This window comes from Poeciliopsis prolifica, unplaced genomic scaffold, assembly GCF_027474105.1.
Source record: "Poeciliopsis prolifica strain line A6 unplaced genomic scaffold, Auburn_PproV2 SCAFFOLD043, whole genome shotgun sequence".
In the NCBI taxonomy this organism is placed as follows: domain Eukaryota; kingdom Metazoa; phylum Chordata; class Actinopteri; order Cyprinodontiformes; family Poeciliidae; genus Poeciliopsis; species Poeciliopsis prolifica.
In genome coordinates this window covers 3732662-3751864 of record NW_026562418.1, presented here as the reverse complement: position 1 = coordinate 3751864, position 19203 = coordinate 3732662, and the positions used below count along the sequence as shown (strand labels likewise).

Genomic DNA, 19203 nt, shown 5'->3' with positions numbered 1-19203 from the left:
ATGCAGATATAAAACTCACTGAAATTAGACATTTGTCTTTAGCGAGCTTATGTTCCTGAAATAACCTGTGAGCTTCTGCTGTTACCAATAATTGTGTAAACAACATTCTAATGGCTTTTAATTGGTTTTAAAATTGTATAGTTTTATATCTCATTATTCTAAGATATTTCAAAACTAGAATCTTATTTGTTTCAAGAAGCCTCTGCTGTATTTATTTCCTACCTCTGGTAGTTAAATGCTTTTTCAAGCATAAGTAAATAAATCGGAGCAATAGTGGAGTTAATGGCTTTTGTCTATTTGCCCAGGTCACTTAGCAACCTATCAGACTTGCAGAGATCTGGTTTGAGGAAATCTGCAAATCTCTGATCTAGTCCAATCAACGGTTATCTATCAACTTTTTTCCTCTTCGTCTTTTTCTTTCAAATCCATTTGATGGTCCCGTTCCTTCGTTTATTTATTTGTCTCTTAATACACGTATCTGTTTTATGTTTTCAGTTTCTTTTTTTACCGTATGTCTCAGTACAGCCCAAGCATATCAACAGCATAATAAACTACCCAAATGTTGCTATGGCCTTCCGGAAATGCAAGTTTCAAAGTAAAATTGCATCAATTTGCGCCGCTGAAACTTAATGTTTGTCGTTAAAAAAGTTTATTTCATGCAAATTTATAGATCTATAAATATATATAACTATATAAATAGGCGTACATGAGCGGATACTTGTGCATTAGAATCCACAAAGTTTGTCATTTTACCTGAGTTTTATTTTTTAAATCCACTTCTAACCGGAAGTCCTCACTCCGGTTTTGTCTTACCTGGTTCGCTTCCTGTACCTTGACGCTCAGGTACACGGATTTCCCCCAAACTTTCCTCAAACTTTCGTTTTGGAGTGTTTTGGTCCCAATTCCTTGTCACAGATGGACTAAAACACACATGTTGACCTGTGGGATACCGGGAAAGCCGTGATTTTGGGGGGAATCGGCTTGTGGACGCAGCGTACTCTGGCTATAGGTGAGAAGTTTATAATGGAGGAAGAGACGCAGTGACAAGTCGCCATGAACGTGAAAACAATATTGACACAGGCTCAAAGACAAAAAGTGACTGCGAGCCAATGTCTCCAGTATCTTAGCCTATTGTTAGCTGAATTAGTAATTAGGCTGCATATTCGTAAAACAGCGAAACGTTTTCGTTGAGTGGACGAGATTAATGCGACGTTGCTTTGAACCGTCGTCGTCGCAGAGGACGTCAGCACTGAGACCAGACTGGTGACGAAACACAGGATCATTCAGTCAGTCAGAATATTATAGCATTCATATCTTAATAACATTATTTTTTATCTTTAAACATAATTAACATTATCCCAAGTTGACGTATTTAAGCTAATGCCAGTTGTACCACATAACTTTACTATTCAATCTTAAAAACATCATTATTATACTAATTAATCTCACTACAAAAAATAAAATAATAATAATTATTATTGTTGTTGCTGTTGTTTTGGTTGTAGAGGCCCGATTAATTATTTTATTATTAAGACAAAGTGCATTATTGTTACTTTGTTATCATTTCTTATGTTAATAATGACAGTGCTATTGGTATCATTATTAATATTAATATTATTATAAATCACCTTATGTAGTCTAACACCACCAATAACACATAATGTGTTCACTGTTATTATTGTCACCTTTTTGAAATGGTAGTTATACTAATTATTAATTATTATTAATATTACTGACAAGAATTACTTCTAATTCTATTATTATTATTATTATTATTGAAATGATTATTATACCAATTAGCCACAAATATAAAAATATTAATATTATTGTTGCTATTTCATATTACAAGCCTGTAGAGGCTTATAGTTATTTTTTTTACTAATATTATTAGTAGCAGTCATAGTAGTACTGCAGTAGTCCTAGTACTGTTAACATTAGTGTTATAAAATATTGCTATTACCAACAGTAGCTTGTGTGTTGGTGTATCTACTGATATAATTTTTGAATATTACCACTATAGCAAGACTAAAATTATCACCAAAATAAATAACTTTATTTTTGTCACAAGTAGTCGTAGATAAGCTAATGCATTGCAGTGAGACAATGATAATAATTGCAATAAAGATGATAATAATAACACAAATGATGAATATTGTCAGAATTATTATTAATGCTAGTATTACTATTAATATTAATGCAGCTCAGTCAATGTTTGTTTTGACTTTATTTGTGCCTTACTGAGCGGTCTTGACTCCTCAGTTGTGACCAAACTGAATGAGTTGTTTATCATTGTGGAATACTCCATGACATCACACAGATAATCGGATGTATGAATGGGTGATTGTCTCTCACCAGGTGCATCATCCATGAAACCTGTTGGGCCACATTACCTGCCTGCCAGTAATAGTGGATTCCTTTTCCCTTTTTTTTAAGATAAAAAGGAATCCATCACCATCTCGTTAAACCCTCAAGTGGTTTAACAGGAGATTTGATATTCTGCCTGACAGAAAGATAATATCGTATAACCATTTTTAATGTAACCTCTCTGTTGTGCTTCTTTTCCCGTTGGATTCTTGCAGCTAGTTAGTCATGTCTGCTGGCACCAGTGACAGTCTGAGGCGCGGCGAGAGGCTGGGGAGCACCAGGGAAGTGTCTTTCACCGAGGAGCGGTGTGTGGACCCGGTGGAGGATAGGCAGCCAACCCCACAGCCAAAGCCAGTCCACAAAGGCCGCCTTAAAGACGCTGATGGGAACGAGTCTGAGACCATTGACTTTGTTCCCGGTGTAGCTGAGCCTTCATCTGCAGCATCGAGCTGCAATCCCTGCTCTTCTCCAAAGAGTTGTAAAACCTTTGTGTGCACCGTAATCACCTTTGGACTGTATAAGGTGTGCCAGCGCTGCATCCACCCTCCACGTTTGCCGCCGAACGAGAGCTCCCAAGATGAGGCAGAAAAGATCAGTCTCCGAGGTCTTAACCCGGACAACAACAAAGAAGAGGCTGACACCGAATGGTCAGACTTTCGCATCAATGGAGTTAGAGTAGTCGGTCCAAAAGATGATTTAGATTACGACGTCAAATCTTCAACATATGCGCCGCTGCCTGCTCAAACCCCATCAGAGTTTGCCTCCTTGAATGATTCTATGCCATTTAATGACTGGGAGGACGGCGACGAGAACGTGGACTCCCTGATCACCAAGAAGCTACTGGAGCTGTACTCTGAGTATCAAATCGAAGAGCTGGCCAGGTGCACCTCGGACTCTGTGTTTCTGAGGAAGAGCAAAGCCATCAACCAACTCATCAACTCCCTGGCAGAGGAGCACAAAATGGACGAGCAGGAAGCGGAGTGCCGGTTGGTGCGGGGCATCATCCGCATCAGCACTCGGAAGAGCACAAAGAAGCGGCCGCCGATTCCCAGGATGGAGAGGACGATGTCGGACAGTGGGCACGAGACCATGATAGAGAGTGGCTCCTTTCCCTCAAGCAACAACAGTAAGTTGAGCAGTTTTCACTCATTTACCCTGTAATATGTACGACATACCTACTGGTGTTAGAGAAAAGTGTGTCTTTGTTTTCTTTTCCTCAAGACGACTACAAGACAAATCCCAACATCCAAATATCCGACTTGACTTCCACTGACAAGTTTGCCAGAAACATGTGGAGGAAGAATGGAGGTAAGGATTATGTTTTATTAATTTTTGATACCTAAATATTTGCAATGTTTGCATTTATTAGAGAGAAAAAGAGAAAGGTGTGAGATGGAATTTAATAATTATCAGCTTGATGTGTAAGTAAGCGCACTTTACCAGACCCTGTTGAGAAAACTCTTCAATAAGGAAGATGTTGCTTACAGAAACACTTAAAGTTAGCAACTTAAGTATTAATGAGATGCTATTTAAAATGAAAAAGCTATATGTAATGGGGGGGAGGTGTACTTAACCCTCCTCTGTTAGAGCTACTAAGGGTAAGTGGACGCAGCTCTGGAAGGTCACACCTGCTTCAGACAGACACGAAGCACCAACTCAACAGTCACAACTCTCAAAAAGCCAAGCCTGGAACCGGGTCCCTCTAGACCCACCAACATGCCAGACAGGCACCAGCCCCCCGCTATATAGTGTTGCATGTGTTGTGAAGGACGGGGTGGATGTTAAGGCACTGATGCCTGATTCCCGACTGACTGTCCCACTTGGGCCCATATCACCACAGCAACTACTTTGACTAGGGACCCATTAAAGCAGGGGAGTCAAACTCATTTTCGTTTTGTGACTATTCAAGATCATAAATGGTCTTAAAGGGCCAGTTGTGCCAGAACGTGTTGATAAAACCTGTTCGCAAACTGTTAAAATATCAATAAATTCTTACAATTAAAAAAATATATTATTGAACATCTTTTCAGTCCCTCCAGTATTATGTTATACTTTTTGTGATTTATTTTTTTATTTTTTAAATCAAAGTGTTTGTGATACTAATTTGGAAATATTTGCACTTATTACTGATGGTAAATGGGATCTTTTCTACAGGTTGTGGGCTGACCTGACATCAACTAAGGCAGCTGTTTAGTACAAGCTTTTGTCACTTTTTGAGAAAAATCTGCAATAAACTCCTAATTATGTATTAGCGCAAAAAAGTGCAGGGATTGGTTGATTTTGTGTGAATTTCCACGTTCCAAATTCTCAAGAAACTGGAGGGACTGATTGATATAATTTGGCAGTAAACATATATCAACTGCACTGATTTGATTGATGACAAATAAATCGATAGCAAAGTAACTCAGGATCCAAAGAATTTTAACTTACGTCTGTTTTTGGGGGGGTTTTTTCAATCTCAAGTATTGTCTCACTGATTTTAGTGAATATTTTCAATTTCCTCTGAACATCAATGTGGTCCAACTAATATGATTTAAGACGTGCTTTAAACAGCACTGACTAAAACAGCATACCAAATACTTCGCACATTCAGAGTATCTTGCACTTATAGGCATTTCACAGAAATGTATAACTTATTGTCATACTTATGACTGATCATGAATCTATTTCGATGAAAACAATAAAAAGGGTTACATTTCACGACCTCTTCTGTGTTAACTAAATGTAAGAGAGTGTAATGCAGCTGCACATAGCTTTAATACCAACACAACAACAAAGCCAGCCTGAACAGTTTGCTTGCACAGGCACACATAAGAAGCTTTAAATGATTTGTGACTTTCCAGACTTCTCCGTCAGCAGAAAATGTGTTAGCCTTTAAAATTTCGCTGTAATAAAACACCTGAGTCATGCCTGGCAGGCTCCTGCTGTTTACTACACAGCTGCACTGTAAGCATGCACTGTAAAACAGAAAGTGAACAAAGGGCAAACTGCTGGGGGGCTCGCCTTGGGCGCTGGTATTTCAGTGATCAGCTTCATGTTAATAAAATAAGATCAAATGTGTATTGTATTGCTTAGGAGTGCTTTCAAAAACCTTGTTAAAATGTCAGTAGAAAGAGACTCAGAATGCCTTCTGAGGACAAAAAAACATGAAAATATTGATGTGGAATGAGTCTGTGTAGGATATTCGTGGTGCATTCATAATTTAGCAATGTTTTTACCTTCGTATTGGTTGTCATCCAGAGCTAAATGACCAAGAGCACCAAGCTAGCAATAATTACAGAAAAACATATATGCTGAAATATATATAATATTGAACAATGCAAACTAAATGCGATAATATAAGTAAAACCAATTTCTGTATTGTTTTTATAGTTGATACATAAATAATGGTAAATCTCTTCCTGTTGATGGCTGCTGCCTCTGTTGGGGAAATATAAGACGTCAAACTAGTTGGGGTTTTTTACTTCATATTTACTGTTTGTCGAGTAGTTAAAACAATATGACACGCTGAAATGCCTTTCTGCATTTCAAATTCCAAATAATTTCTTTAGTTTGTTACTCCAATAAAGTTAAAATCAGCAGCCATAATAACATTGGTATGATGTAAGCTAATTACAAATTATCCTAATGATTTATTTGGTATATTATATGCTTAGAAATGATAAAGCATCTGGTGTTGTGATGTTGGTATGGAGGGCCCAAAATACAAAAATGAAAAAACCTGTTTTGTGCCTCAAAACGTCTTGGGCCGGCCCTGGCTAAAACCTTAATTACAGGGTTTATGTTCTGAAATGCAGATCAAGAACATCACAACTCCCCAAAACTCAAATTCTAATTCTGTGAGTTAGAATGTAACAGACTGACATTCACTTAAGATTGACAGCATTTGTTGTTGTTCTGGTCTAATAGATCCCACTTCAAGTTCTCCATCAACCTACTCGCCCTCTCACTCAGAGATGGAGTCTTCAGGCGTGCCACTACTGCACGCTTCGGCGAGGACATGAAGCAGCGGTACGGAACCACCCAGTTGCCTCCTTCTGGCCACGCACTGGGTGTTGGAAGGACGACTTTACTTGCACTGGAGTGTCTGGCTGAGCCGAGCTCCTTTGACAGGAAGGAGAAAAATGTGAAGGGTGGAATTGTGTGAAGGCTACAGTGAACTCAGGGTTCTGCGTGCAGATATTTATGAATGTAAATATTGTATCTGTGCATTTGAAGGATCGTCTAATTGGGACTCCGTCTGTAAAACAGTTAAATTTTTTATGACAATTGACCGTTCGCTTGTTTGTGAAGAGCTTGAGGCTCTACAGCTTGATTTTGTCCTTTACCCGTGCTCTTGTTACGTAGTACAGTTTTTCCCTTTGCTTTTTGTTTTGTTAGTATACATTTCACCATACTTTTGCCTTTATAGAGTTGATTTTAATTCATTCAATTTTTTGCTTTCTTTGTTTATGAATTTTCTTATTTTAATTTGTGTTAGAGACATTTTAATGGTCAAAGTGTCAGTAGTCTAAGAGAAGAAGAATTTGTTTAAGATCTTTTCAAATATTTAAAAGTGATATTAGTATAAGTAAGAATCAAAATTACATCGCTTTCAGATTAATTAAAAAATTTTTAATCATGGCCAATCATTAATTTATTCTAATTTTTTATGGTATTCTGTACAAACGAAATGTAAATCCTCTTTCTTGCCAATTACTAACAGTGCAATAGAAATACTTTATTAGACACACACCTCTTTAGTGTGTTAATCACAAGTCAGCGCCTCATTCTGTGGTTAAAGTTGTTTTCAACAGTTGACAGACCAATATCCTGCCCTGACTGCTGTTTTTCAGAGTAATATGCTAAGCTAACTAAGCTAACATGCCGGAACTCCAGTTCTTTCTCTGGAACTTGAATGCCTGTCTTTTGTAAGAAATATATTTTTGATTAAAAATCTTAAAAGACGCATAAAACTATACTTAATGTTCAGAGAGATTGGAATATGAAGCTCATATTTCACAGGTAGCTCTTGCTTGTTAAGGGGAAATCTGAAATCTCTCAAATTCTCACTTTCTGCCTTTTCGAAGCTTCTGTCCTTTAAACAGCAGATGTTTTCTGATGTTCCTCTGTTGAGCAGGTGAATAATTTTCAAAAAAATCAAACTTCTTGTCAATATTATCAAAATTAAAAGTGTAGAAGTGTAACAGCCCAGTCTATCTTAGGCTTTTTTTGAGTTCTATGTGTGAAATCAGTGGTTACTTATGGTATTCTTGTTTTTCAAATGTTTGATGGTTTGCCTGCATTAGTCGTGTTGTCACTGGAAATTAAAAAATATATATATTTATAAAAAGCTTGTCAAATTCAGTGAAAATTGAAGTGAGCATTTAGTGTATTTAGTTGTCACATAATATATGACTACTAAATATCTTAAGTGACAACAGGGACATCTGCAACTGTAAAAGTTTCACAGAATAGCTGAATGAATGAATGAATGAATGAAAGCTAAAAATGTTAGAAATACAACACATTATATTTGAAAGTGCCTTGACAAATCTTTTTCTGATAAATCACAATATATGAAAACATTAACAAAATATTTTTGAAAAAGTAAGTTCACGTGAACTCAATTTAGTAGTTTTTGACATTAGGTTAAAAAAAATTTATTCTAATTGGGCAAATCAGGGCAAAGCTGCAAAGCTACCATGGAAACTGCAAACAAGCTATATCGGCTATTTTAAATGTTTGCTATTCAAATGACCTGCAATGTTAAGCCTGTGAAATAAAATTAATTAAGTAAATAATGTGAAGTTGAAAGAGTATTTTATATCTTTATTTTTTATTTGTTTTATTTCTGGGTTTTTTATTATCATTATTTCTCTAGAAAATTCTGTTTTACCGGGGCTCTTCACTCCGCCCCGAACAAATACTCTCTATCAATTGGATGCTTGTCCTTGTCAGTTAAAATACGCCCTTCTGATTGGTCAAACTAACCTAGGCGGGATCAGTTTCCAGGAAGTGAGTCGCGTGACAACAGGTTCAGACAAGAGCACATCTTTAGGGTTATTTTAACTTTATTTGTCACTCGCGCATTTAACGATAAGCTAAGAGTCTCATCTCTGGTAATATGGGGGAAGAAGAAGAAAAGTATGACGGTATGTTGCTCGTCATGGCCCAGCAACACGAAGGAGGAGTACAGGAGGTAAACCAGCGTGCTGCTAATATCCTGATGCTATGATGCTAATAGTTAGGCTAAGACACGTTTCGACCTGTACTGGCAGAAATACAGAGGCATTTAAATTAATCTCCTGTCATACAATGTAAACATTAATACCACGTTGATATTGGGACGCATTAAACAATAACCATCAGCTCTTTGTGGTAAATTCGGAGCACCAATGGCTACGATATGAGATTAGCCCTTGAAACCATTCAGATGGCAGCTTACAAACTGAATAGAAAGAAGGTTGATCATAGTTGTGCATGTTGGTGTGATGCTGCTGCTCTTTACTGGAAGTATTTGGAGACGGATGTTTCTGTAAGGGTCAGTTATTTTCATCAGCAAATTCTAGTGCCTTCCTGAAGTATTGGTGAGTCTGTTTTAATCAATCATGCAATTAATTGATTTATTTGTTGTTGCCATAGCCTTATCCGCAATCTGGAGAACTGTTATGAGTTTGGATACTTTCACAAGGAGTGTAAAAGTAGGACACACATATTCCTAATATCCAGATAGTGAAAATGTTTCACACTGTGGCGATAACAATACTTCACTCTAACAGACCTAAAGTACCAAAGAACAACCTTTCATGCTCTTTCTATGTAAGAAACAATCTAAAATGCAGTCATTCAACATTATTTTTCTCATTGGAACGTGTTTTTTACCCTCCAACAGCTAGTAAATACCTTTTTCAGTTTCCTCCGACGCAAGACGGATTTCTTCATAGGCGGAGATCAAGGAGCTGCAGAGAAGGTAAGAATAGTTGGGATGAAGCTGTTGTTAAAAAGAGAAATGAAATAAAGAATTAAAAATAAAGTAATTAAAATGCACATGAAATTTAGATGAGCACATCTGTAAAAATAGTATTGGACCAATGGCAGTGAGGGGGGTAAAGCAGAATATCTAAATGTTTATTAGGAAACATTTGAACGTTTTCTGATCTCAAAAGGTTGTATAATTGCAAGAAAAAAAATTAAAATTTTTTTTTATTTAAAGCATACACTTATAACATTAAACAAAAATATTCTGTGATATTGTAAAGTAAAAGTTGGTAGATGGGAAAAAAACCTTATTTAGTTTTCTGAGATCATACAATCACATCCTACTTTAACTCTACTTTGATAATAAGTGTATCTTTTTTTAGTTTTAATATTACTTGACTACATGTTTCATTCTGGAGAATTGATCTTTTGAACCTACATCTCAATTCTGCTGTTAATACCTCAATTTCAAAAGTGTGAGTCAAGGAAGGAAATGTCTATTTCATAACAGACGTTTCTGGTTAGTGTATTGATTTAAAATATGTTTACCAAACCAAACTGTGGGTTTGGTAATTCATCCCACCTCTACTCTCTAGTTTCTGTTACCATTTTGTCAGACTTAACCCTGCGAATGTGCTCCCCTGTCACATGTTGACTCCTGCGTCACTTCTAGCTGGTGAAAGATTCCTTCGAGCACCACAGTAAGCTGGCGCTGAAGGCCCACAGAGAGAAACAAATGAAACAGGAGAAGGAGAAGAAGGAGAAAGCAGAAAGAAGTGCCAAGCTTGCTGAGGAGGAGAAGAAGAAGAAGAAGGACGAGGACGGTCCAAGAATTCAGGAGCTGACGGACGAGGAGGCCGAGAAGCTGCAGTCTGAGCTGGACAAGGTCTGACCTGCCTGCTTCCACCGAGTCTTCTTTTGCAATCAAACCACTTCCAGAAATGATTGACTTGTTTGTTGTGGTTTTATATGTGATAGAAGAAGAAGAAAGAGGAGGATGAGGAGGAGAAGACAAAGAATGACACAGGAGGTGAAGAAAAGAGTTCTGACAAAGAGAAGGGGGTGAGTGAACCGGTTGGCACCTTGGAGAACTACACTGCTTCACGTAAAATTGTGAACATTTTAGAAATGAGGAAACAATAAGAAATGCATTTAAAGCAACATTAAGAGTAATACAACAGCAGTCACAGAATCATGTCAAAGTCAAGGAATAAAAGTGTTGAGTTTTAAAAGTGGACATAAAGGAGCGTCTAATGACTGCGTGTCCACTCAACCTTAAAAAGTTTTTTTAAGGATTCATGGATCTAAAATTAAGGCATTTTAAGAGTCAAGTTTGCCTTAAATAAATTCATTGATCACAAATTTTGTCGTGGCAGGACTATCTAATCTCATTTTCTTTGCACTGTAGTTTTTTGTTTAATTTGTTCTTGTGGGACTTTTTTGTCAAACGTTTCTTATCAGCTGACATCTTTATTTTTTCTGAAGCCGCCGCTAATTAGTTGCTAACATACCCTAGCTAGCTTGCTAGCTTTTGGTGATACTGGTTCTGTGTTTGCTTTGTTATTGGACTGATGCTAAAATATGCAGCATCACACCTCTACTAAGAGCAGCAACTGAATTTGGAGGATGAGTAAAAACTAAACGGAACAGTAATCAGTATACTGTGTACTGAAGATACACAGTATCGTCAGTATCAGTGTCACATTCTTACTAAAGTAAGAATGTGACAAGAGTTGCGTAATTTTTCTTGTGTACATTTGTTGTTACAGATTTCACGTCTCATTCTTCATAGTCTTAAGGTCTTAAAAAGTCTTAAATGTGAGTTGCTGAAATGTTCAGAAACCCTGAGAATGCAACAGGACATGGTTCCTTAATGTGGAACGGCACTAAAAGCTGTTTTTTCTCCATCCAGTCCGACTCGGATGCAGAGGAGGACGAGAAGGACAAAGACAAACTGAAGCCGAACTCAGGAAACGGAGCGGACCTTCCTAACTACAAATGGACACAAACGCTGTCAGAAATCGATGTAAGTGTGTCGTTTGTGCTTGACTGTGTGTTTCCTTTAGGACAATCATAGGAAGTATGGAGTGTGAAATGTTAAACTTTTAGTTTAGGAGTCTGTTAAGAAAAAGTGCTGAAAGCATGCTTCACTAGTTGGTGGATCTTTTTGGGTTTGCCGCAGATTGCTGTGCCTTTCGACGTGAAGTTCCGCATCAAGGGCCGAGACGTGGTGGTGGACATCCAGCGTCGCTCCATCAAGGTCGGCCTGAAAGGTCACCCTCCTGTCATGGAGGGTCAGCTCTTCAACGAGGTCAAGGTGGAGGAGAGTTCTTGGCTCATCGATGACGGCAAAGTGGTCACAGTCCACCTGGAGAAGATTAACAAAATGGAGTGGTGGAGTAAGATCGTTACCACGGATCCAGAGATAAACACCAAGAAAATCTGCCCCGAGAACTCAAAGGTAAAACATCAGCGCACTGCGTTCGGCGCTGGGTGGTCGGTTGCTCAGCAACAGGGACCACAAACTGGTAACACTGATCGTCTTCTGTTACCTGCTGAGCAGCTGTCAGACCTGGACGGAGAGACGCGCGGGATGGTGGAGAAGATGATGTACGACCAGAGGCAGAAGTCCATGGGACTGCCGACGTCCGAAGACCAGAAGAAACAAGACATTCTGAAGAAGTGAGTCCTCACCGCAAAACGTTGTCCATATTCTGCTGAAGTTGAAAATGCATAATTTTGCAATTTCTGTATTTCCGTTAAAATTGTGGCGTGATTAAAATCACACACTAATATATTTGTTCACGGAAGAAGTCATTAAAAAGCATTCCACACTGTGACCCTCCTACCACTTCCTGTCGTCATCTTCAACTTTTCCACCAGTAGTAACGTCCGGTTGTTGATCATGTGACTTGTGTGATGTTAAAAAAGCGTTTCCATAGCAGTTTTGCAAAATAAGCTAATTTCGAAACAGTCAAAAAATCCACCTAATTCTAGTACCAAAACCTTTTATCAACAAATTGCAGTGGTTCCATTCAGAACATGTATTTTCAAATTTTGTATTAAAATTTTGCTTATTTCCTTTTTTTTTCTTTTCTTTTTTTAGCACATTTCAGAATGTTTAATGGTTTGATGTTTCAGAACATCAAACCCGTCCAAATATTAGCCAAAGACAACAAAAGGAAATGAAAATCATTTTAAATAAAGGTACTAATGAGGAAAAACATCTGAACCTACATGGCCCTGTATGAAAAAGTTATTCTAGATGTGTTTTTTCTTTCACTAATGCATTCTTTGTTGTCATAGTTCAGAGTATTGTCAGCTGTGGAAACTTCTTTTAGTTTTCACAACCAAACGAACCTGCAATGATAACCTTGGAATTTGATGGGAACAAAACTAAACATGCCATTAAGTTGACTTTATATTTAACTGTAATTGGAGGTCAGTTTTGTGATGTTTTCCCTCTGGGTCTTGACGTTAACGTCTGAGAAATGAATTGTTTGTGAAAACGCTCGTCCTTTTGTATTTCCTAATATGACTTTTCCTCTTTCTGCAGGTTCATGGCCCAGCACCCAGAGATGGATTTCTCTAAAGCCAAGTTCAGCTGAGAGTGACTGTTGAAGTCCACGTCCTGCTTCCTGTTGCAGCCGTCGTCGAGCGCTGAAACGTCATCTCTTTAATGGATGCGGTATATTTGACTTCCACGTCTTAAATGTCTAGATTCATGTGTTTGTTTTGCTGGAGAGTGTTTGATTAATGTGAACACAGCGTTTCCTCTCTGCAACATGTCTGATATTTAAAGATATCTGCTTTTTTTTTTTAATAAATAAAGGAATTTAAACTCAAAGAGCTTTTAAAGTCTGTACTTCCTGTGGCCTTTTGAAATTTTACCTACTTTCAATAAATCTGAATGCTCAAACCAAAACACATAGCAGTAAACTGTGTTTTATGTTTAAATTGTTCATTTGTATGAGAGGAGATTCCAAATGTAAGCAACAAAGATGGAACTTTCTTTTCATGGGGAAATAAAAATGATCTGCAGGTGAGTGCGAAGGGAAAGAACATTCAAAGGCCAGAAATGCAGACTTTTGGCCACAAGAGGGCAGTGTTTTCCCACATGTCTTAAATTGAGCCTGTCAGATGGAGTGGTCTGGAATCAATGAAGTATTTTTGACTTGACTTTGAGATAGTTTTGAAATTACACAGCAGGATTTATGCAATATTTCAAATATAGTACATTAACAAATTGAATGTGGAAAAATGTAGTATTTTTTTTATTTTTATAAAACTAAATACTTTAGATGCATCCAATCTTTTGGCCACATGATCCAAATTCATTCAATCAAACTAGTGGGGTGCAGAAATCTAAGCTCCCTTTTCTGTTTTTATTTTTGTTTTTTTTTTTTGTTGTTTTTTTACCTGCTCAACCTTAAACTAAAACATCAAATATGAACACTAAAGAACACGTCAACCAATCAGAGAAAGGCTATTGAAAAGTAAGAGGATGGAAACAGATTGAGGAACTGACTGTCCACTTGAGGTCACTTCAATCAATAGTCAAGAAATGGAAGGAATGTGATCGACTTGTAAATCAGTCGAGTTCAGGCCGTCCTCACAACCTTTCTGTAATTTAAAAAAAGCTTTCTTTTAAAATACCTGATTCATATGACGAAGCTGAAGTTGACTGAAGCTGATTCAGGGAATGGCTAAAGGGTGATTCCACCAAATTCTTCACTGCATTCAGCATCTTTATTCGACTCTAAAAAGTACAACACCTAGACTCTTCAAACCTGGACTGGATGAATCTCAACTAATAGAATATTTAAAACCATGTTTGGGATTTGTGAAACCTTTATCTGATTTGTGAAACTTCAGTTAAGGGTGACTTCAGCTGAGCTCAACTTAGCCACACACGGTATCTTACATTTTTAAGGGTGAGGACACAGTGATGATGTGGACAATGAGGAGTAGCAGCATGCTAACACAGATCAGTGAAAACACGGTCTCTCTTGCTCTCTCCAGTCACACTGGATATCATGAGCCTCTGCTAAATGCTACATCACAGAGCTCCAGTTTGCAGACAAGTTTTGTCGGGTTGTGTGACTGTCCACGGAGCAGTGGACAGGGCATGTCAGGATGGTGAGAGGCTGTCACCATCACTGCAGCGACCAGAGGAAACATATATTAGCTTATGCTGGCTAGCAACTCTTCCTAATGTGTGAAATTGCTCATGTGGTTCAAAAGCACTCCTCAAACAGCCAGCGCCGAGCTGCTGGTGTTCAACCGGAGACCAGATATCTGTGCAGAATGCAGGTTACCATGGTGAAACTGGATCTGCATCAGAGTTCAATTGCACATTCACACCGCCCAAAACCAACCGGAGTCGGATTAAAGCGGACCAAGCAGAGCTGGTGTGAATGCACAATCGAGCGTTGATACGGCTCAAAAAGGAAACTCTAGTCCCGGCCTCGGTCCCGGTTGAAGTGATCTCCTGTTTCGGTTTGAAAACATGCGTCTGAACACCAAGCAGACTGGAGGCCGTCAAAAAAAGCACCGCAGGGTAGGATGTGAACATCTTTACTCGGGGTTAGAGTTTTCCACAGGTTTTCAAGCAGCCATCGCAAAGGCCAAAACTTTGAGAGGAGTAAAAACTAGTTCTAGAGACGAAACATGACGTATCATGAAGTCCTGAAGAGGCCCAGTGTCACTGAGACCGAATGAGGCTTTAAAATGGGATTTACTTTATTTTGATATTTTGATGGAAAGCCTTCGTCAAGATTTACAATGAGCTGACGATATGAGCTACCGAGAGACTTAACTTCCCTTTGAGAAAAATAAAATATAGTATCAGATTTTTTGGTTTTATTTTTCTTGCTTTCCAGAGGTTCTATGCAGAGCTGCAAATAAGTGTGAGCTCTGAACAGAAGCTCTCACTGGGAGGCCCAGAGGGTTTTCTGTGGCTGGGCGGGGCGGCAGTAGGACTTGCTCATGGGCTGAGGGCACAGAGCAGCCAGAGTCTGCTCAGCTGAGAGCAATGTCTCACCCAGGTACCAGAATTTATTCATTAACAAAGACACACAGACATCAGAGGGTCAGAGATGAGGGTCCTGGTGCGGGCGAGGTGGGCAGTCTGCAAATACACCTCCCTGCAGCTGCCGCGGCTGGCCGCATCGTTTTCCCTCCGTAAATCAACCAAAAGGCCCTGTGAACAATGTGACTCACCGTCACAATCACCATGTTTGCCGTTCTGTTCTCTACAGCAGGAATATCTGGTGGAATATTCCTGGAAGCGAAGGGGAAGGGAGGGAACGTGAGGGAACGGCGGCACGAAGGCGGCGTTCTAGGTTCCAGACGCCGAATTCTGTTGCAAAAAACCACAAATGTTAACATTCTGCAAAAACATCTCATTCCAAATCGTCCCATCCTGTCTTCTCCTGCTGTCCTCCACAGCTGGGTGCGATGCAGGGCATGCTCTGGATCGTGTGCTCAGGAAACACACTTCCAAGGGTGCAGAGGCAGCCAGTGAGCAAACGCTAACTGTCAATTACTGAAGGCCAACAGAGGCTGCAGGTGGAGGCGTACAGAGGAGAGCTGGGTCTTCAGGTCAACACAGGCTGTAGCTGTGAGGACTGGATGGTCGGCCGGGCGGGGCCCTGGATCCGGGACCCCGGGGCCAAGCAGGACCTGTTTACCACTCCAGGCTGAGCAAAGACCATGTGTACAGACAGGTGTGTGTGTGTGTGCGTGGGTGTGTGTGTGTGTGCATGGTTGTTTGTCCTGTTTGTCTCTCTGTGTTGCCCTGCAACAGACTGGCGAGCTGTGCAGGGTGACCCCGGAACGCCCGGAACGCAGCTGAAGAGGCACCAGCAACTCCCGACCCTATTAGGGTGAACAGATAATGAACGGATGGATGAACAACTGCCAAAGAGGCTACCAATGAAAATTAGCTTATTTTCACCAACTCAGGCACACCTGGTGTTATATGATGTTGATTAACCGGCCCCAGAAAAATAAATCAAACTCAAACTTCTTTATGTTTTTTTTTTTTTTCTTTGGGAACGCTCTATATTATCAGCATGGTTTCGGTATCGACCGCTATTAGTTGTAAAATTTTATATCGGACATCGGCCAATCCGTCAAAAATAAAAACAAAATGGTTTGTTTTTATGTGATAAACCAGCAACAGTGATGTCTGCCGCGCAGCACAACGTCAGAAGAAACTGTTAGGTATTAATGCTCAACCGATGTGCTCTTCACTTGTTGCTTGTGAGCAGGTTGAGTTAATTTTGTGAAAATGTACAAATGTGCACTGAGTGTGTTGTCGTCGTCTTAGAGAGCAGATCTCGTGATTAAATTTGACATTAAGCTTAATGCAAGTTGAAAGTGTTACATCATTTCCAGATTCCTTCTTAGCATTTGCATTTGCTAGCAGGCTAAACTGACAAAGACACTGCAGTATTTTAACTCAACAGCAGAGAAAGACATATAGTTTCAGAAAGCAAATATAGGAAAAAATATCAGTATTGGTATCGGTTATCGGCCAAATGAGTTTTAGTATCTTGGCATATCGGAAACAAATGAAAAATACAATATACTGCATATCTACTTTTTTAGCTTCTGGCTAAATAATTCAACTGTTTTTTTGTTTTTTTCATCATATTTTATCTAACAGATGAACAAAGAACACCACTGTACATTGTGGAAGCTCAAAGAGACAATTTGCCTGAGCGTGAATTGCGGTGGAGTGGATAAGTTCATGACGGGACCTTTGCTCCGCTCAGGAGGTTCCCTGCCAGCTGCAGGTCACATTTCTGTTTCATTACTGTTTGCCTGTGGCCCTGTGACCCTCAAGTCTTCATTTGCACCTTGGTGAGGACCACTCCATCACCGATCCAAGCCTCCGTCATCCTGGCACACAACCGTGCATCACACCCAGACACCATGAGGGCACAGCCAGGCCTCAGGCATGAGCTGAATCAACCAAATGACTGGAAATGACTGGAAACTCAAATCATTTTTGATTTCTCGTCTCTCCTCAGGTAGTTGGCTCCTAATCTCAAAAGACCTTTTTGTTGATTTATGAACACCTTAGACTCCAGTGGTTTAGATTATGTTGTCCAAATAAAAGTTTGGACAGTCTTCCAGCGGTAAGGCTGACCTGCATGTTACTGTTTCATTTCAGGCCCATGTACTGACGTTTTGGGTCCATGTTCTCCTCCATGCAGATCTGAGCGCGCTGGCCGTACGTCGCACCAGAATGCAGATTGTAACAAAAGGGTGCCAGTGATTGCGACGCACTGTCCAGCGGATTTCTGGAGCCGTACTCTTTCATTTCGGTCGCATGTCAGAGAAGTCGCGTCCACTTAGCGCGGCCGTGCTGCCGCCGTTATTTAAGGACAGTTCATAAAGTGGGGGCCAAAAGTTTGGGAAATGTGATTGAGGTTTTCACCATGACACGAAGGCCATGGGTTTTAAAATTAGAACAGGCGCTCGCTGCAGATCCCTTCAACAGATCCCATTTAATCAAACCTGCTCTTTTTGTTTGAACGTTGACCTCAGGAGGCTTTTCTACACCTACTGGTCCCAGTGCAAGGCCAGTGCTGGAACTGGGTCTGAGCTGGTTGTACAAAAACACAGAAAAGCACCAGTTTGGTTTTCCACAGGTGATTCTGCACTAGAGTCAGATCGTCTCTATCTCTATAGCTGCATTTACTTTATGAATGTGTCCAGAACTTTGTCGATATTCCACTGATGACAAGAACAAACCCCACAATTTTGCGATTGCTGTGTTGCTATTAAATGAGAAACCAAATGGAATCACACGTTAATAAGTTTGTTCACATGATAAGTAGAAAAATGTGCCAGGTCATCATCCTCCTGCCACTTCCTGTCGTCTTTGTCTTCGTGGCTTGTACCAGCAGCAACATCCGGTTGTTGATCATGCGACTTGTGTGACACGTAAAAAGTGATTCCATTGCATTTTTGTGAAATAAGCAAATTTTGACATGGCAAAAACGTCCACTTCATTTCTGGTACCAAAAACTTTTGACATAAAAATGAGTTGGTTTTTTTTTAAATTGCCACATTTCAGTTCAACAAATGTATTTTGGGAAATGTCAAATTATGCAGTGATGAAGCCAGTGGAAAAGAAGCTGCCGTCTTTCAGTGAATGTTTGATTTGTTTTATTTTTGAACTTTTGTAGAGAATCTTCTAATTTCAGTTGTGACATATGAACAATATATTTTGCACTATTTTAAGCCTCAGAGATACAAAAGTTTTGATGGTTCAGCTAAAAAAAAACTGTAAATAAATTGACCTGTTGGAATAGTAATCATATTTTTTAATAATTGATAGTTAATCTTGAAACAAAGACATGAAACTTGAACTTTATGTTGTTCCAGTTCCATGTTTTTTTTTGTTTTTTTTGTATTGTTATTAGTCTCTGATCTGCTGACTAATGTGATTCCTTGTCTTGGTCCAACAGTCACCGACACAAAACCAGGTTTAACCCGTCTTGTCTCTGCTGTCTGAGTTAACTGCCACTGGTTAAGTACAAACACTTGTTCAATAATATTTTTTTTGCTCTGGGTGAAAAAATTAAATAAAATACCACAACGCATCTGCATTTCAGCAGAAGAATAACTGCTATGTATGGTGAAGTCATATTTTGTTCATTATGAATAAGAAACACCAATTTTGTTATTGATGTTACAGCAAGTAGAAAAAAAACTGAAAGACAAAGTATCAGAGATTAAAACGTGAAAAAGAGCAAAACATCAAAAAGTACCAGAAGGACATGAAATACAAATCATGTCCTCTAACGATTCCAACTTTATATAGATGCAATTGAGCATTTATACATGAAATAAAATATATTT

General features: G+C 39.1%; 2 protein-coding genes across 4 annotated transcripts; both read left to right on the top strand.

Annotated features, from left to right (window-relative positions):
* Positions 1-827: 827 nt before the first annotated feature.
* On the top strand, positions 828-7696 carry kdf1b (keratinocyte differentiation factor 1b). 2 transcript variants are annotated; one of them, XM_055055957.1, is made up of 4 exons: positions 828-1009; positions 2584-3490; positions 3586-3672; positions 6274-7696. In XM_055055957.1, the coding sequence occupies exons 2-4, from the start codon at positions 2590-2592 to the stop codon at positions 6366-6368; spliced, it is 1083 nt and encodes a 360-aa protein (XP_054911932.1). In that variant the 5' UTR covers positions 828-1009; positions 2584-2589; the 3' UTR covers positions 6369-7696. The 2 variants fall into 2 exon arrangements, with proteins under 2 accessions (XP_054911932.1, XP_054911931.1); XM_055055956.1 differs by having other exon boundaries at positions 2580-3490.
* Positions 7697-8347: 651 nt separating this feature from the next.
* nudc (nudC nuclear distribution protein) lies at positions 8348-13251 on the top strand. Of its 2 annotated transcripts, none has more exons than XM_055055961.1 (8): positions 8348-8545; positions 9239-9316; positions 9998-10210; positions 10306-10386; positions 11237-11350; positions 11507-11785; positions 11888-12006; positions 12881-13251. In XM_055055961.1, the coding sequence occupies exons 1-8, from the start codon at positions 8471-8473 to the stop codon at positions 12930-12932; spliced, it is 1011 nt and encodes a 336-aa protein (XP_054911936.1). In that variant the 5' UTR covers positions 8348-8470; the 3' UTR covers positions 12933-13251. The 2 variants fall into 2 exon arrangements, with proteins under 2 accessions (XP_054911936.1, XP_054911935.1); XM_055055960.1 differs by having other exon boundaries at positions 10303-10386.
* Positions 13252-19203: the final 5952 nt, after the last annotated feature.